This window comes from Pollachius pollachius (assembly GCF_949987615.1).
Source record: "Pollachius pollachius genome assembly, chromosome: 9".
Lineage (NCBI taxonomy): Eukaryota > Metazoa > Chordata > Actinopteri > Gadiformes > Gadidae > Pollachius > Pollachius pollachius.
In genome coordinates this window covers 15,470,313-15,497,616 of record NC_136942.1, presented here as the reverse complement: position 1 = coordinate 15,497,616, position 27,304 = coordinate 15,470,313, and the positions used below count along the sequence as shown (strand labels likewise).

At 44.4% G+C, this 27,304-nt stretch overlaps 1 protein-coding gene across 1 annotated transcript in view; it reads left to right on the top strand.

Annotated features, from left to right (window-relative positions):
* The first annotated feature begins 3,322 nt into the window (after positions 1-3,322).
* The window catches only part of zfpm1 (zinc finger protein, FOG family member 1), a 72,315-nt gene continuing 48,333 nt past the window's right edge, over positions 3,323-27,304 (top strand). The window contains exon 1 of the mRNA XM_079743757.1: positions 3,323-3,739. Coding sequence (XP_079599883.1) covers positions 3,700-3,739 — 40 coding nt within the window. The 5' untranslated portion in view covers positions 3,323-3,699. The remainder of the gene's footprint in view (positions 3,740-27,304) is intronic.

The following is a 27,304-nucleotide window of genomic DNA, read 5'->3' as shown; positions in this document are numbered from 1 at the left end:
GACCAGCCAATCACGGTGCACTTTGACCTACTCATCCCCCACATGCAAACTTGTGTTGGCCATGGGGGCTTCGGCCACTCACAAACCACGTTAAACACACTGTTCACCTTCTTCTTGGAAATAATGAAATTTGATTGTTTGTTGAGCAATACTGTAAAGTACATTGCGTAGTGAAAAGTATCGTGATTTCTGATGCCAAGTTATTCACGCTAAGGACATTTTTGACAATTCAAAAACATGGTCATATGGTTATTTTTACCATTGAAAGGCTCTGGCTATTGAAGTTGATGACGTTTGAAAATCTCATTCTTTTCACCCATTGCAGTTGTTCCTATACAGGCTTTGAAGCATATAGCTTAGGGCTGGAGTGAACTAAGTGCCTGATAGGGCCTCCTTGGCCACCAGAGGGCCTCCAAGAGTGTTTGAAATGTCCCACCAGAGAGCCTGACTGGTGTGATATATTAGCTGTGCGAATGATCAAACATTGACAATAGTCAATCATTTTGGCAGCACTGAGGCAATTTGCGGCAGAAAATTAAAATCTGCTAAGGACCCAATGTAGGCTTTGTCCGGCTGTTATAGCTCATATGTGAAACTGTCGTTGAGTAATTGTTACCAGAAACAATTGTTAACTAATTTGAGATAATCATGGTTTATTGAGGAAAATACCAAGACAGTACAGTCACAGATCAACTAGCAGACCACAGGCAACATCTGGCCTGCCAGCAATCGCCCACTTCATCTACCCCAACAATCTTCCATTGAAACTTTTTTTATTATATTAGCATATTAATATTATTATTTTACTGAAATTATGCGGAATATAACATTTCTTTAAACTTTGTTCTACAACTCTGAAAGTATCCGATCCCTCAGTATGTATAATCTTCTAAGCCTGAGTAGCATGTCATCTGCTATGTTTACAGGTCAGCTTTCCAAGCTTGGGAGCAATGCTGTCACACATGAACATCGGAAAACCAGTTGAATCATAGGTAAAACGTGAGCCGCCTTAAACATATATTTAGAACTATTTGAAAACACTATAGGCCTATATATGAGTTAGCCTAAATGTATTAATTATGGGTTCTTAAAGTGATAAGATTTAATAATCTCTTCAAGTATGCAACTCGATTCAATAACTGCATACTCCTGTATGCTTTTAGTCCCAAAAAAGGTATATGATCATTATATATAAAAGTAAGAAAGTATTTCAATACACCATTTTAATCTTTGAAGGCACGTCTTTGTACAGAAACATAGACACCTAATTAAATTTATCCTTGCAAACAATTTCAACGACATGGGTTTTTAAATTTGAACTTTCAATTGATCTGAAAGATATTTTGAGACGCATACAAAATATCTTGTATGCGTCTAATAAAAAGTTATAATGCGAGATTGTACCACAAGGTGGCACTACAAGGTGGCTTTAATTAATAAGAACGCTAAACCGCTATTCATTGACAATACCACAAGGTGGTATTACTAGCAAGGTGCAGGCCTTTAATAAAAAACGTTTTTTATTATAGCACGAGTAGAATTCTCATTGATACAATCCTAATCAAACTTCTTCAAAATAATTTGTTTTCATGAAAAAAAGTGTTCAATTATTCATGATTTCCAGATTATAATACGCATACTCTTTGAGTATATCCAATGTTTTGTTAAAATGGCAAATTAATTACAAAATATGAAATTGAAATCTTAATGAAATCATCAATCAAAAATCGACAAAGATAGGCCTAAAAATGAAGCATTTCTGGATAATGAGCATACATTGATGAATAAAAAGTTATAATGCATGACAGTTGTGCAAGGTATTCAAAAATATACTCTCATTATCTAAAAAAGATGCTGACCAGATCATGTTATTGTTGTCTCACTTGTCCAGCAATCAATTAAACATGACATGCAGGGTTTTAAAAACCAAATAAACCAAACGAGGGAAAGTGAGCATGATGTTTGAACCAACAAAAAGTTTCATGTTTTATGCAATTTCAAAAGGTGATGAGTCCTGTCCCTAAGCAGTTTGAACTGAAAATAATGCCTCTCTTCTCTCCTCTAAGGCAATGGTCTCAATGTCAGAGGTCTAATGAACGCTCTGTGGTACCTCTCTCGTATCGGTGGTTGTCTTGGTGGTCCTCTTCATATTACAGGTCTCCTCCCATTCACCAGAGTGCAGCCAGACCTTCATCCAAGGCAATGTGGACCCACCTCTATGATTCGTGCTGGACAAAAGACAGTGAACTAATCTGTCCTTACTTCTACATAGAAGACGTTTAGGCGGGCATGTGTTTGAGCCATGTGGGCATTGTGTTTTTATCGCTCGCTCAGCTCTACCCAATTCTCCAAGCCTTACTGCTGCAGCCAAGACCCTACACCACCTTTCCAGCCCCATCCTTAACGAGTCCGCCACCTGCCGACTGGCAGGGGAGACGTACAACGGCCTGGGGGTCTTTGCTGAATGGAATACGATATAGATTCTGATTTCTCATATATTTTTATATAATTTCTAGTGGAATTTGCTGTTATATATATTTACATTAAACTATATTATAAATGATCATGATTGGTTCTGGGATTTTGTCTATTGGTTGTTCCGCAATGTATTTGACTCAACTGCGTTCATTGGTGAGAGAAGTGAATGGTATATATCAGTACAGATTGGACTATAGGTCTAGGTTAAGCTAAAAATGCTACATATCACATATTCTTTGTTGCACATATCAAGCACATATTTCGGAATGTTACGATTTTGGATATGTTTTTTATTTTAAATACTCCTATTATTGGTAAGACCAAATAAATGGGAGGACTCACTTTTTCATGTTAGACCGTGATTGAATCTCATCTGTCTCGCCTGCTTGCTGACCATGGGGAATGCACATGAACATATAATATATTGTTATCACAACATAGGTGGAGAACATGCATCAATTAACAGATGCCCCAAACCGTTCTTTACACGTCTGAGCGTGTACATTTGATGCAAATGAAAAGAGCAAGTAAAGGACAACGAAAAAAAGACTGCCCTTAAAACTGGAAATCGTGCGATAGAAAAACCCTGCATCGTCAATGTCTATGACAAGTAATATTTACCTAAATATATGGAAACGTGTAACTTACACGGCCTTCATTAAAAACATAACTGACATGTTCATAGATTCGCTTGAAAAAACAAACCAATGGGATACGAGTGCGTTGAGGCACGTCACACGTAAGGGGGCGTGTCCGAGGCGAGCGGCTGCTGTCTGGCTCTGGTAGTGCCGTAGTTCACTGTGGCTAACGCTTGCGCCCCACTGAAAACTGTCTGCCCGAAACAGGGGGCGGACCGGGATAGCAAGTCTACACAAAACCAAAACAGTGATACACTGACCTCTGAATCGGCAACACTTTTTTTTGTTATTCAGAAAACGCTATTGTGGTTGCCGATCACGGTCATATCGAAGACGCACCCAATCCAAGGCGGCGTGGAAGGAAACGAGAAGGAGACACATCTGGGAAAAAAGAGGGCACGAGAAGTGACAAACTTAGCCACAGGTAGCTGTCGTGTCAAAGATATCAAAGTGCAGGCGGGTCATGCGGATATCTCTGGTCGGAGATCAAAACGTAGCGTTCAAGTAGGTTAGTAGTTTCTCGTGGGAAGAAGACTGCCTGCCTGCTCCGTCTATCTAGAGGGCTACGGAACCGAGTATAACCATGTCCCGAAGAAAACAGAGCAAACCCCGGCAGATCAAACGTAAGGATTTATCATTTATAACATGTATTTACAATTGTGAAATGTCGATTTACATATGTGTTTTTGTGCGTCCCTTGAAGTTGTAGTCTGTAGGGCTATTTACATTTTTCATTAAAGCGCAACTAAGTAAAGTTAATTTATTAACAAGATCCGGTCATTGTTAATAATTGAATTGGACAGTGCGTATTTGATAGTGTACACTGCACTTCATGCTAAAATGAAAATAATCAGAACGTACATTTTTTCAATCAGTTTAAATTAGGACGTTGGATCATTCAATTGTACGAACATGATGAGCCTACGTGCGTGAACAGTTAATTTAACTTTTATTAGGCTAGTCATTAATGATAGGACAGCAAGACATATGTCCACTGCAAGCCTAACTGAAGCCATGGTTTCCTGCCTAATTCTGTTTTGGAAACGTCACTGTTCTCTGAAAAAGCGATGTGAACATAGATAAACAGCGATCCGATCTCAGCCTTGATAAGAATTAAAATTGGATCTTTTTTATTTGTTTTCTGTCTGAGACAGCGCCGTTGCATTTCCCCTGGCTTTTCAGTTCTCTTTCCATAGATGTGGCGTCCGATAGCGCGCCTGGCTGATCTTGCCTGAAGATAACGGGGTTACAATTGGATCTTTTTTTCATTTATCCTTTTAACTCAATAATGCATCTTGGGGCGCTCGTTTGGGAGGCTTTTTTCTTTTGGTCTGGCGCTTGACTGGTATTCATGCTTGACGAGTCCTTCCTGTTTATAAGATGTGTAAAGTTGTATCGCTCGAGTCTGATGTTTGAAAAGATATTAGAACAACGATGCTTTGTAAACACATCTTCCCTTCAGTCATTTATTTTGCAGAAGATGTACTCCGGATTTTCAAAAGCTACCAGACCTTTTTTTGTCTCTTCTCTAAACTAGATGCCTCTCCATGATAAACCTACAAAATAAATGTCTGAGTTTAATCTCTTTTAATAACTAAATGTCAAGGCATACAATGCTTATAAAAGTAGGCGATAGTACTGATTACCTGATGAATGGCATTGCCAAAATTAGTTGAGTCACAGTGTGTCTCACTGCCATTTGTAGGGAGATTTGCAGTTGATAAGCTTGCATTGTACCAAGAGTACTCCACTTCCCTTTTCCCCTCATATCTGTGACCGTAGAGCAGACTGCCGGCTGTGGAAATTCCCAGCAGGCACCTCAAGCAAACGGCAAGGTTGGTAGATATATTCCAGAACCCCCCCTCCCCAAACTGATAAAACAGTCAGCTGTAACCGTGAGGCTCAGCCCAGTCTTCACGTGCATGAACGTGGCTGTGGGTGTGCACGTGTCCACAATCTCCGTGGCCTGTTTTGTGTGTTCCATGCTTCGTATCTTTTATTTCATTTTTTATTTTTTCTTATGCTCCGAGTCCACCACCTCCACGCCGGGCTTATGCAAGCAGACCCTCCTGTTTGCTGTGTCCGAGGCCACTTGTGATTTCAGCAGACATTTTGATAGGAGCCAGCGAGGATTTGATAAGGACTCATGGCCGGGTGTTGTTGGCTGTTGGCAGGGATCGGGGGGCGGTGGGGTGAGGGGCGCGTAGGGGGCGCTAAGTGACTGCTCCACCACAAGGGAAAACCACATGTCTTTTGGTCCTTTTAAGTCTCCATTGCATCCGACCCCCCCAACATAAAACTCAAAGTACAACAAGGCTAAGTACTTTTGTGTCACAAAATACATCTTCACAACCGTGCATTTAATGCTTTTCCTTCCACCTCCTTACATCGTTTTGACCACTAATAGAAGGCTCGATGGAGGTGGTTTCCGAAGGTGAGGAGGTGTATATAAAAAGAAAAGGTGTACATTAAGAGAAGAGGTGTACATTAAGAGAAGAGGTGTACATTAAGAGAAGAGGTGTACATTAAGAGAAGAGTTGTACATTGAGAGAAGAGGTGTACATTAAGAGAAGAGGTGTACATTAAGCGAGGAGGTGTACATTAAGCAAGGAGGTGTACATTAAGAGAGGAGGTGTACATAAGGAGAAGATCTGTACATTAAGAGAAGAGGTGTACATTAAGAGAGGAGGTGTAGATTAAGCAAGGAGGTGTACATTAAGCAAGGAGGTGTACATAAAGCGAGGAGGTGTACATTAAGCGAGGAGGTGTACATAAGTAGGAGAGGTGAAAGCGATGGTGAGCTGTGCAGCCAATGGATATTTGTATGCGTCTCCTTGTGCGTCATCCTCCCCTAACGGTTGGAGATCTCCCTGACCGATAAGGGCTCCTCTCCTTGATGGACGGATAAGATGCAGGCAGGACCCACTAGGGGTGGGAGAGAGGGGCGGGGCAGATCCCTGGGCCTGGATTTTGGCGGTTGAGATGGAAGGCTGTGATAAGCCCAAAAAAAGGGGAGGGGGGGGGGGGGGGAGTGATTGCTCCGGCTGATAGCTGAGAGAGAGAGAGAGAGATGGAGGGATAGATTGAGGGTTTGTGTGCACATTGTAATTACATCTGCCCATGTGCATGCCGTCTCTCTCTGTTCCCATCAGAGCCTGTTTTGTTTGTTTTGATGGTTCCCCATGCTGTTGTTTAGGGGCGGGTAAAAGTCCCTGGGTAATTGTAAAAACAAAATAGGAAGAAGGAAAGAAGGCGGAGGATTAAAAAACACAGATGGAGGCGGCGCTGAAGGTGGATGTGTTGGCAGGAGGGATAAGGCAGAGGAGAAGAGGAGATGGATTGTGTGCTGGGGAGGAAAGGAGAAAGCGAGAGAGAGAGAGACAGAGAAAGGAATGGGGGGGGGGGGGCAAAAGGTCTGGAATACATAATGGGGTGGTGTATGAATTCATTGTGGGTTGTTTTTTTTTCAATACCAGGCGAGCCAGCTTGCTGCTTACCCCCCTCCCCCCACCTTCCCTCCTGCACGCCAGAAAGATGTTTCAGGCAGATAAGGAGGCCTGCTGATCGCAGATAGATAATGGCTCTGCTGATCCACACAGCTGATTCTGTGTGTGTGTGTGTGTGTGTATGTGTGTGTGTGTGTGTGTGTGTGTGTGTGTGTGTGTGTGTGTGTGTGTGTGCGCCTGTGTGTGCACATCTGACATCACCAGCAGAGCTAAGGAGATTGGTGCTGATAACACACACCTCCCATGGTTAAAGAAAAGCTAAGAACACATTGACCCACCCCTCTGTCTACACACACACACACACACACACACACACACACACACACACACACACACACACACACACACACACACACACACACACACACACACACACACACTTTTCCTCCACATCCAGCCGCCCATAAAAGTTGTGGACGTATACCTAGTATTGTGTATGTGTGTGTCTGCTCTGTGTGTGGTTGTTCAAGTTAAATAGCTAAATGAATTATGTTTTTTTTTTGTCTGTTTGGCAAGGCTTCAGGTCACATGGCTGTTGTATAGGCGCACAACTGAAGGATTAGTTCATTGTCTCAAAGACAGCGCAGCACAAAAAAAGAGTTGTGGGTGCCTGTGTCCCTGTGAGTGAGTGTGTGTGTTTGTTTGTGTGTGTGTGTGTCGGTGTGCATGTGTAGACACAAACATTGGAAAGCCACCAAGGCGCCGCATGGCACTGTATAAATGCATGTGTGTGTGTTTGTGTATGTGCGCCTGTGTGTGTGTGTGTGTGTGTTTTTCCCCGTCATTGTTCTGCTTTTAGCTTGATGTGAACTTTCGATAAGCCGCGAGGCCTGATCCCCGGCGCTGATACAGATCACCAGGCTTGATTAGAGTTGTTATCAGGCCGGACCAGGCAGGAGCTGGGGCCTACACCGCAATAACAACAGGCTGAGGCAAGGAGCAGCGGGGGCTGGACCCGGACAACCAGTTCCACCCCCTCCTGCTAATGGGATTACTGTTACTGTATAATTAGATGATAGGTGTGAATGCATTTATTTCTCTTCTGTCTCTTTGCTCTCTCTCTCTCTCTCGCTCTCCCTCTCTCGCCCCCCCCCCCATTTCGCCTCCGTCTCTTCTCTCTCTTGCTCAAACTCTTCTTGCCTATGTATCTATTAATCTGCCTCTTTATCTCTCGTCTGTTCCTCTATCTCCTTCAAGAACCTCTTCTAGCTTCCTCTCTCTCCTCCCACCTTCTGTTTTCACCCCCCCCACACCCCAACGCTAACAAGCATTGTCGTTCATTAATTTAATTAAAATTAATGCCATATATTACTCGTTTCTGATTCCTGCGGCCGATAACATCGACGGAACAGGGAAAAATGTTCTGTGTTTGACGATTATTATCGCAAAGGGTGCTGTGTGTGTGTGTGTGTGTGTGTGTGTGTGTGTGGGGGGGGGGGTTCGTGCCATTCCATTTTATATTTTAAGCGCAAAAGTTCTTTTTTCCGACTGACGGTTGTGTGTGCCGAGTGCGGAGGGTGAAGATTAAATATTAAATAAAAAGCCAGATGGGAGAATAAAAGTGAGGAGTCAGCAGCAGCAGCAGCAGCAGCAGCAGCAGTCTGAATCGTGATGGGTTGATTCTGCCGGCAGATATTAAAGAGAGACGAGCTAGATGTTGACTGATTGGGCTTCAGACGCCGACGGATCCCACGCACGCCATCAGATAGCCTGGCCCCAACACAGCGGCAGGACTGCACTTGGTCACATACAGCAATGTGCACGGGAGGCATTCACACACACATACACATAGTACTCATACACACACCCACGCACACACAGAAGAGTAATATGTGTTAGTAAAGGAAACAAAAAAAAGTAAAAAGCCTTCCAGATAGTTTATGAGAGTTTGTGGCTGTGTCTTTTACTGAGTAAGTCTTAACTGTGTGTGTGTGTGACAGGGGGGTCACAGGAGGGAAATGTGGTGCTGTTTGGAGTGTGGATGAATTATTGCCATTTCCTGCCATTTAACACGCTACTGGGGGGAATGGTTAGTTTGTTTTGAGTTATGGTTCTACAGATCTCAGTGCCGTCGTAAACCGTTTCACCCTTTGACCTGTGCTGTTAGAGAGAGGCAGACAGTAGCATAGACTACACTAAAGTTGTTTACTCTAGCAGTGGTGATTACTGCCTGCCTTTCATTGTTGTTCTTTAGCTTTATTTCTGATAACTCACCTTAGCTTGTCCCAGGGTGTCATGGTGGCTCTTGTGAGTCGCTTTACAGCAGCTCTACTAAAATGTACGACTCAAAGGCTGGCACTGTCAAGTACAGCAACAGGTGCACAAACTTATTTTTTCAGTAACTTTTTTTACTTGATGAACTAACCACCCTTGAATTTATTGAGCTGAACATTTGAAGCCAGAATTGACATCTTTCCACGTGTTGATTCCCCTGTCTAATCTTCTGAACTTTTTCTATGGATTCTCATTAGGGAAGGGCAAATGTAGGACAGTATTGTGTTATGAACCTGTACCGCAGCATCACGTATGGGTTTTTACTTGAGCCTTGGCCGACCTGAAACCATGTAACATAAAGCGGGTGAGTGGTATGTTCATCCTACCCTATTTCAGCAATGGTTGACGGCCGTGTGGACTCCATGTCTGGTCCTAGTGACTCAGGCTACTCCAGTGACTGGTGTGACTGTCTGTGTGCTGTGAAATGTTGGTGGCAGGCAGAGGAACAGCCAGTGTTATGACAAGGCCTCCCTGACGGAGGTGATAAGACGTGCCATTTTCTCCTACTGTGCTGATCGCCCCGTCCTGGGTGACGCACGCACGCACGCACGCACGCACGCACGCACGCACGCACGCACGCACGCACGCACACACACACACACACACACACACACACACACACACACACACACACACACACACACACACACACACACACACACACACACACACACTCACATACACCATAAAAGGAGGTGGGTTCCAATTTAGGACGGCAGCAGAAGAAGGAGAGCATTACATCACATGTTGATTCTGAGGCTAGTTATTGGTCACTAGAATGTTGAGTCGACCATGTGTAAACACACACACACACACACACACACACACACACACAACCCTTTAATACATCCATGAGTGGCTTTTGAAATTGTGGCTTTTCTTAACTCCTTCCACTCTTTTGACAGTAACTTTGGACAACAGATTATGCACTACACTTTTTCCTGGGTAAGTCAACGTGTGTGGCCTGGGTTTTGGGGAATGCACGCATGCAAACACACAGGATGCCACTCAAGCTGTTGCTTTATATAATCGCTAAGGCTAACTTGAAACTCCCTTTCACTCATATCTCTCCCCATCCCCTCTCTCTCCCATCCCACCCCATCTCTCCCTCCTCCCTGTTGTGTACAGTGTAAGTGGGTTTGGTGGCCAGTTTGCTCTGTGCCTGTGTAAACTCATGTGTTGCTTGGACTCCCTGGCTGATAAAGTGACCTGCTAATCGCATCTGTGCATTGGCGATCTCATGCGTGTTCCTCAAATGGAAACATATAATTGATATATACAGTAAACGCAGGCAGTATAGCGATTATCTATGATAAAAAAGAAAATATTAAACTTTTACATCAAGTCGAATTTTTAAAATTGATAGTGACAGTCAGTTTGACCCATTGAAATAGTGGTTCCCTTTTTTATTCGGGCCGGTTGTTGAGTTTGCAGTGTGACATTAATAAAAGTCCACAATGAAGAACAGAAGCATATTCTGGTAATTCTCAACTGTATATCAACTGTATCTCTTTACTTGCTTGACTAGTGCAACGTTTTATTTTTCTACATCTGCAGGCCCAGGCTAGCTTAAATTTCACAATTCATTTGTTACAAGTTTAGAACAATGTTATTAATCTCCCGGAACTAAGATGGTGATAAATGATTTGAGCAGTGTTATCTTTATGAATAGGCCTGACTGTACAAATAGGAGCTTTCAGATATAAAAGTGTGATAATGAAGTAGATAGTAAAGGGCAGTTAGTCCTTATTGTTCTTGAACCACTACCCCTCAAAATGCATTTTACACATCCCTTGTGTGTGTGTGTGTGTGTGTGTGTGTGTGTGTGTGTGTGTGTGTGACAAAGAAAACAGCCATGTTTGTCTAATACTTTGGCACATTCTTAGCTCTCCCTCTCTTTCTCTCTCTCCCTCCAGATACAGCCATATACAGATAAAGCTTGAATGCAATGTTGAACAATCTCTTAGATTACCAGTAGAGCTGCCATCACATATTTATTTATTGAAATACCAGCGGTTATTACACTTTTCGTCGCTAGTCTGCATTTTGCTAATAGTTTACGCTAATGATTCACCATGTGTTGGAAACAGGAAGTAAATGGCCGTCAACGTTTGATAGCTGTAGCCGCAGTGGATAAATTCCTCAGTGTTTATTAGGGATTCCTAGCTCTTGTCAGTAGGAGCCTGACCTCTCCTTCACACACACACACACACACACACATACACACACACACACACACACACACACACACACACACACACACACACACACACACACACACACACACACACACACACACACACACACACAGCCCTGTCTCTCTCTCTTCTGTTCCCATGTAAATACATCACATGTCACCCAACCCCTCCCCAACCTTTTTAAATTCCCATCTCATTACTCTCTCCTCATTTCTTTGTAATCTTCTAGCATATTCCACCCCCCCCCCACCCCCACTCTATCTCTATTCCTCATTCTCAGCAGCCACCATCGCCCCATCTATCCCCCCACCCATACCCTACCACCACCCCTCCCCCCCCTCATCTGTTTCTCTATCACCCTTCCTTTCATTCTATCTACTCCCCCCCCCCCCCCCCTCCCGTGTGTATGTCTCCAGCCAGACCCCTAGTCTTGGTTTAGCAGGTCTTGGCGGCTATGATAATGTGGAAAGTTGAACTGGCCCCATTACAGCGGAGCTGATGGCAGGAGCGATAACGCCGTTGATAATGGGTGCAGATAGCGCTGACACAGCGGTCCAATAGTCAGCTCTCTCTCTCTCTCTCTCTCTCTCTCTCTCTCTCTCTCTCTCTCTCTCTCTCTCTCTTCCCCCCCATTATCATTCCTGCCCACCGATGGGCTCCCAGAACGCTATCTCCTCTCCATTTCCACTCCTGCGACAGATAAGAATGGAAATACTGACTTCATAGCTGACTGATTAAAGTGTCTGCCTTTCTTGATAATATACAGATAAATTATGTTTTTTTCTTCTCATTCTCTCTCTCACTCTCTCTCGCTTTCTTTCGCTCTCACACCCCTGCTTCTCTCACATCACCTCTGTCCTTAATCTTTCCCTCTGTTTATCTCTAGAGAGAGAGAGGGAGAAAGAGAGAGAGAGACTCTTTTAATTTCTCTTTCTTTGCAGGGGTTGTGATTAGAGCCAGCGGTTGGGGTGAAGGTTCATTGATAGCTCAGAGGAAGCACAGTTGGAAAGGGAACAACAAAAAGTGGAAGACGACAATGAATGGTTTAGTGTGTTTTCATCTGTGTACGTTTCAACCAAAAAACGATTTTGAATGGCGTCAACCGCAAACAGTGACCAGGGGTCTATAGAAGAGCCAGAGAAGTAGCCCTCTAGCAAGAAATACTTATTATTGGCTTCTCTGGGTCATCAATAACTGTGTGTGTGTGTCTGTGTGTGTGACAGAGAGAGAGAGAGAGAGAGAGAGAGAGAGAGAGAGAGAGAGAGAAAGATCCCCTTTAATCGGTGGTGCACTCACAGCTTTCTCCTCTTTATTTATTTATGAAATCAGGGATTGTTCCAAGTTTGATAAAAGAAAAGCAAGATCTGTAATGGCTGAATTCACTTGCTGCATTTAAATCCTCTTACCCATTTACTTTTATCCCGCTCTCTCTCTCTTTCTCTCACTCACTCTTCTTCTCTCGCTCTTGCTCTCTTTCTCGGTCTGACTCTCTCTCACTCTCTCTTTTGCTCTCTTTCTCTTGCTCCATATCTCTCTCTCGCTCTCTGACTCTTTTTTTATTTCCCCTCCTTTACACTCTATCTCCCTCCATCCTTATCTTCTTCACTCCAGCTCTCTGTCTGTCCAACTGAACTTCTGTCCTCAATGCCCCTGCCTCACACACACACACACACACACACACACACACACACACACACACACACACACACACACACACGCGCACACACGCACACACGCACGCACATGCACATGCGTGCACACGCACACACAGATAGTACATGCGCACATCCACAACCATCTCGAAATACTCTCCCTTTCTTCCTCCATATATCTTTTCTGGGGAGGAATTCACCCCATAAATGGCTTTTCCTGGGTACTGGATCGTGCTTGTGATGATTGTGGTAATACAATTGCCCCATTGTCTTTTAACCATGTTTGTTTGTATTAGTTTGCATCAAATTCTAATTGCAACCGGGCAAATTGCTACATTGTTTTATGTGGTGTTATGCAAATATATGAACCAAGCTGGAGAAAATGACTTTTGGGTCTTTTATTTGGTTAGTGTGGTAACCGAATAGTGGTTATCTCGTCAGATCTCAGCTAGTGACGTGATGAGGTGCGTTTTAGTTTTCTTCATAATTTTTTTGCCACGGATCCTTTAAACAATGAATGACGACTCGATTCAGACAGAACAGACAGAAAACTGATTTTTATATGATAACTGGAATGTACCCTGGGTTTATCTTAGTTCCCTATTCAGATTGCAACCATCGCTTTAAGTTCCCTGAATTATGTGGTCACTTTCAAATGAACAACCTGCCCAAGTTATGTTCCACTAACTTTGTAAATCTCCAGCCCAACCTTAACAACAACAACAACAACAACAATAATGCTGAATCATAGATCTCGAATGAACAACCTGAAAAAGAGTTAAATGTTGAGCATTTAGGTGATCTAAAGGCTGTCAACAGGCATTCAGAGGTGCAGACACGCAAGCAGATGAATGTGTAATGAGGTAGCCGTAGAGACGGACAGAAGGAGAGTCAGCCCAGAGGCCTAAAGCAACATTCCGTTCGTCCGAGCCATGCTAGCTGACCTTCATAGATTAAAACAATAGAGACATTTTTTTTTAATCTGAAAAATGAGTGAGGGAAGAGAGGAAAAAATAGTGTTTTTCCTTTCTTTTGGGGACGGCGATCATAAATTAACGTGAGGTAGTTTGGGGATTCTAGGAATTACAGCTGTGATGAGATTATTTGTCTAGTTGAATGGGCGTTGTACTTAACACTGTTTCACCTAGCATCAGCTTGCATCCTATGTCTTTGCTAATATGCTCTCACCAATAATTTCCTATTCCTTTTTATCAAATAATAAACATAAAATCTTGTAACTGCAAATGTCCTGTATTCTCTTCAATTCTCTCATGGCACATTACTGCATCCCTTTTCCAGATGTAGCCAACATGTACCCTCTCGCGACTCCTACTGCATAATTCACTCCTAGCATTGGGCTGCAAAAAAAAGCATGTGTAAGGTTCATTTGATACAGGACCTGACGTCACTTTTAAGGTCAGTGGTAGTCCTTATTTATTCATTTATTGATTGTATTTTTTGGAATCGGACTGCCCGTTGTAAACTGATGGAGAGCAAATGGAAAAGCCAGAGCAGGAAAGGAGAGAGAGAGAGAGAGAGAGAGAGAAAGAGAGAGAGAGAGAGAGAGAGAGAGAGAGAGAGGAAAATGATAAAAAGCCTGGATAAGCGAATGACTGTGTTGTTCAGGAGTTGATATCAATGTTATCTATCTCTCTTTTTCACTCTCTGAGCCCTTCTCTTGTTTTCTTTTTTCAAGCTCTTATCTTGTGCGACCAAAATGCCAGGAACAAAAAGGAAAAAAAGAAAAAACAAGAGATTTTTCATTGCTGGATTGTGTGTGTGTGTGTGTGTATGTGTGTGTGTGTGTGTGTGTGTGAATTCTGAGGCTACTGGAGTATGGACACCAAAATTACGACCAATGTACCTGATTTGGCCTTTCTTCTTGACCATGTGCTGGTAATTTAGTTGCATTCTTATTGGGAAGGTTTTGTTAGTTAACACAAGCTGCATTCACACAGTCTTCTAAGCCGGCTCTTGCTATTAGAAGATTACACCTCATTTAACTCTTTGTGCCCTCATTGACAACATCAATTCATTACACACACACACACAATCTCACACACACAATCACACCCACACACACACAGGCACACATACATAGGCACACTCTTGCTGGTGGCGACTGATAAGCTTAGACTTCAATCTGTCACTAATAGAGGCACACAAAGCCATGGAGCAATGGGTTTGGGTTGCTGTGACGACCGGGCCGCTGCATTGGCGAAGGTAGCAGCTGGAGCATCCACCCCTTTAACCCCCCTCCCCCCACACACAGACACACATATCCCACAAGCAGACGTCTCAAATGCGGACTGACAAACAGGCAGGTCAGGTGCTTGACCCCCACTTTACATCAGAATCCTTAATTACCCCCACCCCGTGTATGTGTGTGTGTGTGTGTGTGTGTGTGTGTGTGTGTGTGTGTGTGTGTGTGTGTGTGTGTGTGTGTCTGTGAGTCACTCAATTCAAAGCCCTTTTTTTATTCACACTAAGTGAAGACAATTGCCTCCATTACACACAGACACACAGACACACAGACACACACACACACACACACACACACACACACACACACACACACACACACACACACACACTCACAAGCTCATTTTTATAGGAACTTAATCTAATACTGCCACTTTTTATTCCGTGATAAAAAAACACCTGCAGATAGGGCCAGGTTGTGAGCCTGTATGGGAAAATTCTATAATCCCAGTGAGAGAATAGGAAGTTGGACGATATGAAAGCGCGATAAACTGATAATTCACCGTCTTTGGAATTCTATTTTATTAGCCAGCGTTTTTTCTTCCCCTCTCTTCCTATTTTCTAAGGTTATATTTTATTAGGTCAGTCCAACCGAGATAGGAATCTCCTCATAGATAGAGGGATTTTATTAAGAGAGGGTAAACTGACTTTGTCTGAGAGAGAGAGAGAGAGAGAGAGAGAGAGAGAGAGAGAGAGAGAGAGAGAGAGAGAGAGAGAGAGAGAGAGAGAGAGAGAGAGAGAGAGAGAGAGAGAGAGAGAGAGTCACATTGAAGATGGAATAAGGAAGGGCGAGATAGAGCCTAGCAGTGGTACATTAGAGAGGGAGGGGGGAGGAAGAGAGAGGGGAAGAAAAAGGAGATAGAGGCAGAGTCAGACACAGAAGAGAAAGTGGTCCTTGTGTTTCACACTTGACCCTGTTTTTAACCGTAGGTCACCTGGCTCACTATACCTCTGGGTGTCAGGTTACCCCGCCCTTAGGTTACCACACCCTGTGTGTGTGTGCGTGTGTGTTTATGTGTGTTTGTGCGTGCGCTCATGTGCGCTCATGTGCACTCTTGCCCTCGCAAAAGCTACACGGTGTGACTGGCATGATGACTCTCACAACTACACACATGGGAACGTACCTTTCCCATTTACACACACACACACACACACACACACAGACGCACACACACGCACACACACACACACACAGACGCACACACACACACACACAGACGCACACACACACACACGCACACACACACGCACGCACACACGCACACCCACACACACACACACACACACACCCACACAGTCTCATCTAGTTTCACCCCCCCCACCCAAAAGCAGGCCAGTCTCTGAGTCTTGTCTTAGTATTAGCAGCGGTGGCAGTAGTGTGCCCTAGAGTAAAACAATCTGCTGTAATCTATCACAGGCCTTTATCGAGGGCCCCTATCTGCGAGCAGAGAGGGCTACCGCCGGTGCTGTTGCCGGGGCCAGGGGCCACTGTGGCGCCGTGTTGTTTTTTCAAAGACGATACAGTTTCATAGAGTCTGGTGACAACAAGGGGGCAGGAACTACGCCCTCACTCACCGAATACCTCCTCCTCCTCCCCACCAACATCACACACACACACACACACACACACATGCAGACATACAGAAGCCCCCCTTCCAGAGACCTGTAGACCCCTGTGTGTACCAGGGCATGGTCGGGGTTGAGGGGACATGTCCCCGGCCCCCCGTGTTGGTAATGTACAGTTCAGAACCCAGGACCATGTTGTGGACGTTTTTAAAAGGGATTCAATCAGACATGATAGCGAGAGGGTGACTGGGACTTGCCCTCTTACATGCACTCACACACGTGTATATATACTTCCTCTCTATCGATCTCGCTTCCCCTTTCTTTTCTTTTTTTCCATCTCTGACCTCGGAGGTCTTCTCTCATTCTCTCTTGTTCTCTGTTAGTCTGTGCCTTTCTGCCTGGCCTGACCTCACCCTGTATTACTCTCTAACACAATCCAGGATCCTGATCATTGAGGTGATGATAGAAAGGCTGGTGGTGTTGTCACACACATGAGTTGGATAAGACATAGATATATCTTATTCAACATGAGTTGAATAAGATATAAGATATTTATAAAAACATTTGCCTTTCCATACGGTGGAAAGGCAAATGTTTTTTAATGGTGACTTCAAGTGCATTTCTAAGCATCTTTACTACAGTGTGTATACATTTCTTATATTTCAACACAAAGCGGTTGTGCATACAAGAACCATTCAAAAACCTTTAACACTGCACAGGAATTTATTTCCACTGATTCATCTGAAATGTACCTCAAGCCATAAAGTTGTGTATTTTCTTTTTCCGGATGTGACCCTCCCCCCATGGCAGAGATACAGAGGGTATCAAATGGCCCCTATAGCATTTACAGAGACGGGTGCAAAGCTTACTGTCTCTTTTGGTGTGGTTAGCTTTCATTTTTTTTAAATAACTAAATACAAAGGCATGCTGTGGCCAACCATGGATGTCTTTGTGTCGGAGTTCTTGAGCGTGTAGCGGTAATAATAGCGGCATAATGCGTGGCGGGTCGTGGGCAGCTTTGTTCGCCAAAAGTAGGAAGCTCTTAGTGGAATCTGATAGATGGATAGACGGCTGTCTCCCCAGGGGCCCGGGGGACGAGAGGGGGAGAGGGTTCTTTACTTATCAAGGCAACCCCTCGCTCTCGCTCTCTTTCTCTCGCTCTCTCTCTCTCTCTCCCCCTCCCTGCCCCCTTCTACTCTCTCTTCACAGTGGCCGTTCATGGGAAGGGATAATTTGTCAATAATTGGCCGTGTCATTCTCTTCGGAGGGTTTTGTGATTAAAGAGAAGGAAAGCCGTCCAACAGAGTCCAGAGCGCCAGTGTGTGAGGAGGGGAGGGGGGGGAAGAGTAGGGGGGCAGATCTGAATCCCTGATACTGTCATTAAGAAGTGCTTTAGAAGTGTTTTAGCTGAATTCACACAAAGCAAGGGGGGGGGGGAGAGACGGATAAATAAATTATTAAAGGAGGGGGGGAATGGAGGAAAGTGGAATGTCAGGGGAAGTGATAGAGACTTTAGGAAATCGCTTGGAAGGGGTGAAAGATAAAAGATTATCCCGCTTCTTTTTCTGCCAACTTATAGCCTTCTCAACCCTTCACCGAGGCAAATTCGCTTACACCAGCAATCGTGTGTGTGTGGTTGTGTGTGTGTGTGTGTGTGTGTTTTTGTGTCTGTGTGCGCGAGCCTACCTTCCTATCATCACTCTTGGTGTACTTCCTGTTCGGGTACCTGCCCTTGAGTACACATTAGCTAGCCCTGTAGAGAGAGGATGAGGTAGGTGTGTGTGTCTCTGGGCTACAGGTCTCCGCATCTCCTCCACTGATAAAAGTGACAAGCAGTGTTCCGTGGAATGACTCGCCCTCCTCTGATTGGTCATGTTTTCCACTGCCCCGCCCTTGGTAAGCCCCTGCACCAACCACCTCACACTGGCAGCCATATGGCGTTCACCTGTTTGCTTTCCCTTTAGCTCCCTCTTTCTATGTCATCGCTATCCAACGTTGACTTATTCTTATTCTAATTCTAATTATTAAATGTATAAATGGTACATGTGGTGGTAATCAGTTTAATTCGTATTAGTCAACGTCTTTCTTACACTCCACATATGAAACGATGTGTGTAAGGAAAACGGATCCGATAAATTTCCGAACAGCGTGTTTCACAGAATAACTCCGCTGTGGGTCCGGCCTAATGGGGGAGATGACCCCCCCCCCTGTCCCCCACGGTCCACCCTGGCCACCTTCATATCCTCCTCTCTGGCTATCGCTTGTGGAGATCTCCTCCGATAAGGAGCCCGCACTGACCTTTCGCTCAACTGCTCCCACTTTGCATACCTTCTCTGCTGTTTTTCCACCACGCAAATTGGGGAGTAGAGATAGAGAGACAATGGGTCACACTAGGAATAAGGGAGAGTCTCGCACACAGGGAATCACCCCCGGTGACGTCACCAATGTTCACAGTGTCTTACTTTGGCTTTTTTGTTGATGATTGATTTAGTTTTTTGTTCATCGATGTAGGGATGTACGTTTTATCCACAAGGGTAAAATGGGCCCACTAGAATACATTTTGTGTTTAGGTGATCTCCCTTTCAAATAATGAATGATTTTGCTAACATGCTTTATCAGGTCATAAAGAGTAATTACACAGTTCATAATTAAGTTCAGTAATTACAAGAGTAAACATGACTAATCTCTATAGAAACCACATCCAGTGTAAAAGTTCACCCTGAGTTCATCATGAAATTTTGATGGATAAAGGAAACCACCAACTTGTAGCTACCAGTGTGCCAAAAAATTGATGTAGACCCCTGCAATCTATATTTCATACGCTATGAGATTACTATCTTAATGTTCATGTAAATTGGAATATCTGTCAATAAATTATATATATACAGTGGGGCAAAAAAGTATTTAGTCAGCCTCCAATTGTGCAAGTTCTCCCACTTAAAAAGATGAGAGAGGCCTGTAATTTTCATCATAGGTATACCTCAGCTATGAGAGACAAAATGAAAAAAAAAAATCTAGAAAATCACATTGTCTGATTTTTAAAGAATTTATTTGCAAATTATGGTGGAAAATAAGTATTTGGTCAATAACCAAAGGTCATCTCAATACTTTGTTACATGCCCTTTGTTGGCAATGACAGAGGTCAAACGTTTTCTGTAAGTCTTTACAAGGTTTTCACACACTGCTGCTGGTATTTTGGCCCATTCCTCCATGCAGATCTCCTCTAGAGCAGTGATGTTTTTGGGCCACACGGACTTTCAACTCCCTCCAAAGATTTTCTATGGGGTTGAGATCTGGAGACTGGCTAGGCCACTCCAGGACCTTGAAATGCTTCTTACGAAGCCACTCCTTCGTTGCCCGGGCGGTGTGTTTGGGGTCATTGTCATGCTGAAAGACCCAGCCACGTTTCATCTTCAGTGCCCTTGCTGATGGAAGGAGGTTTTCACTCAAAATCTCAAGATACATGGCCCCATTCATTCTTTCCGTCATACGGATCAGACGTCCTGGTCCCTTGGCAGAAAAACAGCCCCAAAGCATGATGTTTCCACCCCCATGCTTCACTGTAGGTATGGTGTTCTTTGGATGCAACTCAGCATTCTTTCTCCTCCAAACACGACGAGTTGAGTTTTTACCAAAAAGTTCTATTTTGGTTTCATCTGACCATATGACATTCTCCCAATCCTCTTCTGGATCATCCAAATGCTCTCTAGCAAACTTCAAACGGGCCCGGACATACACTGGCTTTAGCAGGGGGACACGTCTGGCACTGCAGGATTTGAGTCCCTGGCGGCGTAGTGTGTTAGTGATGGTAGCCTTTGTTACTTTGGTCCCAGCTCTCTGGAGGTCATTCACTAGGTCCCCCCGTGTGGTTCTGGGATTTTTGTTCACCGTTCTTGTGATCATTTTGAACCCACAGGGTGAGATCTTGCGTGGAGCCCCAGATTGAGGGAGATTATCAGTGGTCTTGTATGTATTCCATTTCCTAATAATTGCTCCCACAGTTGATTTCTTCACACCAAGCTGCTTACCTATTGCAGATTCAGACTTCCCAGCCTGGTGCAGGTCTACAATTGTGTTTCTGGTGTCCTTTGACAGCTCTTTGGTCTTGGTCATAATGGAGTTTGGAGTGTGACTGTTTGAGGTTGTGGACAGGTGTCTTTTATACTGATAAGGAGTTCAAACAGGTGCCATTAATACAGGTAACAAGTGGAGGACAGAGGAGCCTCTTAAAGAAGAAGTTACAGGTCTGTGACAGCCAGAAATCTTGCTGGTTTGTAGGTGACCAAATACTTATTTTCCACCATAAATTGCAAATAAATTCTTAAAAAATCAGACAATGTGATTTTCTGGATTTTTTTTTTTTCATTTTGTCTCTCATAGCTGAGGTTTACCTATGATGAAAATTACAGGCCTCTCTCGTCAGTTTAAGTGGGAGAACTTGCACAATTGGTGGCTGACTAAATACTTTTTTGCCCCACTGTATATATAATAAGATATATATATATATATATATATATATATATGCTAACAGTCAATTTCAAAGAAAGTTTTATCTATATATAGAACTGATAACTACCGTAAAGAGGAAGTTTATTAGGCTAGGTTATTACAATACATTATAGCCAGTTAATAAGTACCCTGAACCCACATTGCCGTATCTCCTTTTTGCAATTTATGCAAGGTTAGAAGAGTAGGACGGCCCGGGAGTCCAGTACTTCATGTATTCCAAAATGGTGCTCGTATTGAGGAAGAGGGGCGTGGGTTTGGAGGTGGTGGAGGAGGTGGTGGTGGAGGAGGTGCTGGTGAAGGAGGTGCTGGTGTTGGTAGTGGGGAGGAGAAGTGGAAGGAGCTGACATTCGTGTTTCTATTTTCTTGAAGAGTCTCTCTGAAGTGAAGGAGAATTCTGTTGTCCCGCCCATTTGACACAAACCCTCCGGTAGACACACACAAACACAGTCCATCTCTCCCTCTCTCCCTCTCTCCCTCACACTGCCTCTCACTCAATCGCTCAGTCGCTCGTGTTCACCTCTGAAGCATGCTTTCACGTCGACTTCCACTCCTGTTAAATGTCCCACGTTCACCACGGAAAGCAGAGTGGGCTATTTCTCAAACGGCGACTGTTGCCGGGCATCTCTCCATCCTGACGCTAGGGAGTGTGTGTGTGTGTGTGTGTGTGTGTGTGTGTGTGTGTGTGTGTGTGTGTGCGTGGGAAAGCACACTTACCTGCCCAAGATACACATACTGGTGTACATGCCAAGCGTACGCACATGCACACACACACACACACCCAAGCACCCCTGCGAGGACCATGTGAAGGACTATTATTAATCATGTCTTATCTGCGCCCAACATCTTCGAGGCTATTTGCTGTTTAATCACTAAAATAATATGGGGGGAGGGGGGAGGGCGAGGAAGGGGGGGGCGAGGGTTGTGGTGGGTGCAGGTGTCAGGTTGCCACGGCAACCAAAATGGAGAAAGGTCAGGCGCCGGTTTATCTTATCGGCGATAGGGAACGGTTACTAATTACAGATAGGTGGTAGCCGCGCTCGGTCCGGCGGGGCGCTGCCTTAAAACCACTATCAGCAATCCACACCAGCGTGATATTAAAATTATCTCCCCAATCATCCATGAGCAAGCCTGCGTGCGCATGTATGCTGGGGCGCTCGCACATGCATATGCAACGTGCTCCGCCTCGCACACCGGCCTCAAAGAAAAAGCCCGTCGGCCCCCGAGTTGGCCAGGGGACATCTCTCCTGGACCTTGGCTAAGAGTTCTGTAAAGGGTTTTCTGCACAACCTTTCTTTGTGTGTGTGTGTGTGTGTGTGTGTCACCGAACTTGGCTCGGTGGGAGCAGACACTGAAAGACACAACCACAAGCATAGGAGCAGAGGAACACTCCCCCACCCCCCACCCCCCCCCCCCCCCCCCACCCCCTCGCTGGATGGGAAATAGGGGGTGGGGGGGACAGACCAACGGACAGGAGTGGTAATAGGCTCACCCGTTGGGTCATCGAAGGACAGGATGGTGAGATGTTATTTATTGTGTGTGTGTGTCAAGTGTGTTTCTCATGCACACACACATGCACACGCACACGCACACACACACACACACACACACACACACACACACACACACACACACACACACACACACACACACACAGCAAATGGATACCCACCACCCTGGAGTATTGACGCCTACATTTACTAAGTGTTTGGTCAGTGTTGAACCACTGCTGACCAGAGTGAGACTCAGATAGGGATGTTTATTCTTTTGGATAGTTCATTTTTTGGTTATTTTGTATCTGATGCAATTAATAATTTATAATTCTTATCTTCTATTTTGAAATGATCCACCGCTTCCAAAAATGTTTCAATTCAATTCAAAGTTGTCTTTTGTATTAGGTTAGCCTTTTTGTGTTCACATTTTTGCGATCAGCTGAAATAACTTATGCAATAACTATAAAATGCCATAATGTTATGCACCCTGTTCTCTTTGCTTCATGCCATAACTGGCCACACAGCTTTTCTTAGTGCACAGCAGACCCGAGGGGGTCCTGTAATCAGCCCCCCTATGTTTAGAATCGAGAAGCCGATTCCCCGATTTTAAATCCGGAAATCGTTTTGAACCGCCATTTGATTTTGGATCATTTTGAATCAAAATTAAATTGAATTGAATCGTGAGATTCTGAAAGATTCACACCTTTTATTTTATGCAAGTCTATGTTAATCTTTTTTGGGCGTGCAGGCGTATTTCTCGAGTCTACATAGCGAAAAAGTGAAAAAGTCAGTGAAGAATATGGCGGGAGAGAGAGAGTCTGCCTGGAGCCATGTGTGTCTATGCATGCGCAGATGTTTGTGTGTGTGTGTGTGTGTGTGTGTGTGTGTGTGTGTGTGTGTGTGTGTGTGTGTGTGTGTGTGTGTGTGTGTGTGTGTGTGTGTGATCTTGTCTCGGCACCCCTTCCATTTATCATCTCTGACATTTGGCTGTACTCCCCTGCTATCTGGCCATCATCTCAGGAAAGCACATTTTCCCATCAGAAATCCCGTTGTGACTTTTTGCGTTTTGCGGGGGGTGCTGTTACTTCCTCTTGCAAGCCAGGGTGAGATACAAAGATGTGAGAGAGTGCATCCTTTCTTGGCTCAGTGTACAGCGCACGCCACTGTGTGTGTGTGTTAGTGTGATTGTGCGCTTGCCCGTATTGTGTGCGTTTGTGTGGGTTTGTGTGTTGTATATGTGCTCTTAGAAGTAATTATGCATGTGGCACACACACACACACACACACACACACACACACACACACACACACACACACACACACACACACACACACACACACACACACACACACACCATCTCTTTTCCGCTCACTCTCTTTTAACATCAATGTTATCTGGGATGGCGCTACAGCGGTGCCCTGCCTCTCTAAACTGCCCCCTTTCTCTGCACTTGCCAGCCATTCAGAGGGTGTTATATTTAACCAGCTATCTCCTCTAGCCCCTCTCTGACCCTCCCCACCCCCCATCCTCCCAGTCTTCCCAGCCTCCACACCCTACAACACACATATTAGGCAACGAGATCCCACTGTATTTTTACTTTTATTTCTTCTTTATTTTAAGCGTTATGACAGTGGTGATGGGAGATAGTGGGGGTAGGATGAGATAGATAAGACATGCAAGCCATTTAAGAGATGTATGGTGCAGTGAGTAACCCCCCCCGCTCCATCCATGCCCCCCACTCAATCCATACCCCCCCCCCCCCCCCCCCCCGCCACACACACACACACACACACACACACACACACACACACACACACACACACACACACATACACACACACACACACACGCTGCTACTTGCTTTCTGCCTGCCTCATATTTAATTTTCTTTCGCATTGCTCCTACTCTTTCTCTTTTTGTCCGTTCGGCCATCTCTCTCTCTCTCTCTCTCTCTCTCCATTTCTCTCTCTATCTTCATGTCGGGTTGAGTAAACTCTTGTACTCTGCCTTCGGGGGGAGAGGCTGTTTTCTGTTTTCTCTCTTCAACACAGTGTTGAAACAGATCATTTTAAAAAATGACAGTAAGATAGCGACTTCCAGGAATTTGTAATTAACCGATTTTTGGAGCTCGTCTGGCATCAGTTGATTAGATGCCATGCTAGCTTTCTACTGGTGCAGCTAGAACAGAAGAGTCCTGTTAATCCTATACTAACCTCATGGCAAAAATAATTTGAGAGCAAATGACTTATCCGTCTGGATCTTAGTTATGTAGTGCATTGATACATTTATGTGTGCTCCTTTTCTCATCAGTTGTGGATGCTATGAATGGCCGTCTTCTGAATTCATCAGCTGGCACGGAAACATTTTTTGAGATCGCCTTAAGATAAGAAATATCAAGTGAAAGAATAATAATGGGGTCCAGGCGTTTCGTGTGACCGGCTGACACCCCCTCCATGAGGCCTTTTAGTCAGTTCTAAAAATAAAATGTCCCCCAAAGGGAAGCAAGCATTTTTCGTATCTTACCTCCCAATAAGAAAACAAAACTTCAGTCTCAACCTTTGTTTTAGATAGTTGATCTGTACATAATACTATGTACCTGCACTGCAATCAACTGTCTACTTCGTTAAATTGGAGAGAGAGAGAGAGAGAGAGAGAGAGAGAGAGAGAGAGAGAGAGAGAGAGAGAGAGAGAGAGAGAGAGAGAGAGAGAGAGAGAGAGAGAGAGAGAGAGGGAGCATTGTGAGGACAAAGCAAATTTGACTCATCCCTTGTTTAGTCTCTGCTTCCAACAGGTGGATGGGTGGAATGAAGTGGGTGTAGGCAAGAGTAAATGTAGGAAACACAAAGTTTGAAATATTTGGTGGGAGTGGTCATCCTTGAATGAGTTTCTATCTCCCTATCTCTCTCTCACTCTTCATCCCTCTCTTCCTGCATACCATTGTAAGCTAGTCTCCTCCTTCCTCTCCGCTGCTCCTCCAGATCAAGGAGTGATCAGGCTGCCTTTTTAAACACACACACACACACACACACACTCCCACACACTCCCACACACTGTCTCCTCATCTCTGTTGTTGCTCAGCCAGGCGTCCGGTGCATGGGCCTTGTAATCCGACGGTTGGTCAGATGTGACCTCATCTCATATTTCACATCCAGCTGCTGTCCGTCAGAGTGTGTGTCCGCTATATTCTGCACCGCGGGCCGAGATGAAGGCTTCTATTAGAATGCCATGCCAGGGCGATTGTCTGAGTTAATGGAAAACACATGGGAAAAGGTTTCCCTCTGTTCAACACCTTGAACCAGGGGTGAATTGAGTCACCACTTGTTGACTGGTTATACAGATTTTGTAGTCCTATAAGAGAATGAGTTTCGCTGTAATCCATAACTTTCAACACTATTGGCTATTCCGCTATGGTCATCATGACAGCAAGAAGTCATATTATTTAGAATGTTGTTCAATGGAGATCCAAGAAAGATTCTGTGTGTCAAATAAAAAGAGTCAATTGAAATCCGTCATGATTCATGTCATTAATAGTAAATGTTAAGGTTATATTAAGTTTGAAGGCTTATTATTGTTTAGCAACTGTGTTTGAGATCAAGTTAGCCATATTATGCTAAAGCTTCAGTACAGACTGATGGCTTAGACACCCTGATTCATAAATTCCCTCCCACCACATCCCCCCATTACTTCCCTTTCCTCTGCTGGATGTGGGAGTGTCCGTATCCTTGCCTACCCAGAGTGTGTGAAAATCTTCTCAATGTTTTTACACACAAGGCCATGTCTTGTTCATATCCAGCGAGAGAGGGGCTTAGAGATATGGAACGCTACAATGTGTCTGATACGGTTTGAGTATACACTGATGGCTGGTTCGAGTTCACGTATGACCTTGTGTGTGTCTGTGTGTGTGTGTGTGTGTGTGTGTGTGTGTGTGTGTGTGTGTGTGTGTGACCTTGCAGCCGTAGTTTCTGGTTCTTAATGATGCAACCAGACTTTCTCTCGTGTATCCAATGGCAGCTGATAATCAATAATATATCCTTAACAATATACCCAATAATATATTTCCGGTCAAACAATTTTAATTATAGGTAATGTAATAACTATTATTAATGTTTTTTTCGTATGCGAGCACTTGATCAGATCAGGAAATCCGAATCATTTGTTAATTATGATGATAATTGTGTATCTGAGTGTATTACACTCCGTTTGAACTCTTTATGCATGTGAAGTAGAAGTACATCCAGTGGCCTTGCTCAACTGTCTGTGTTCAGGAGGGAGGGAGGAGGTGGAGGAGGGGGCTGTATTTAGATGGGAAGGATTCTGATAAGCAGTTGATTCAACACCCACCCTCTCCTTCTCCTCCTCCCGCCTTTATCTCTCGCTCTCTCGTCCCCTCTCTCTCTCCCTGCCCATGTGGATGGTGGGAAAATTCAAATCTGCTGCTATTTTCTATCTTTTATCAGAAGGCCTTATCGGCTGGTTCTCTCGCGTCTGCATGCCTGCCGTCAGTAGTCCAGGGTCCCTGCATGGAGTCCATCTGTGTTCCTCTCTCTCTCGCGCTCCCCCGCCTTCTCTCTCTTCACATTTCTTCTCTTCTAAACCAGAATGGATGGGGGAAAATCCTCCTGTAAAGCTATAATTTGGTTATTTTGTTTGTTTCCTCATACTTCTCCCACAATCGCACGCTGACAACACAGACGCAACACGGGAGACACACACACACGCGCCTACACACAC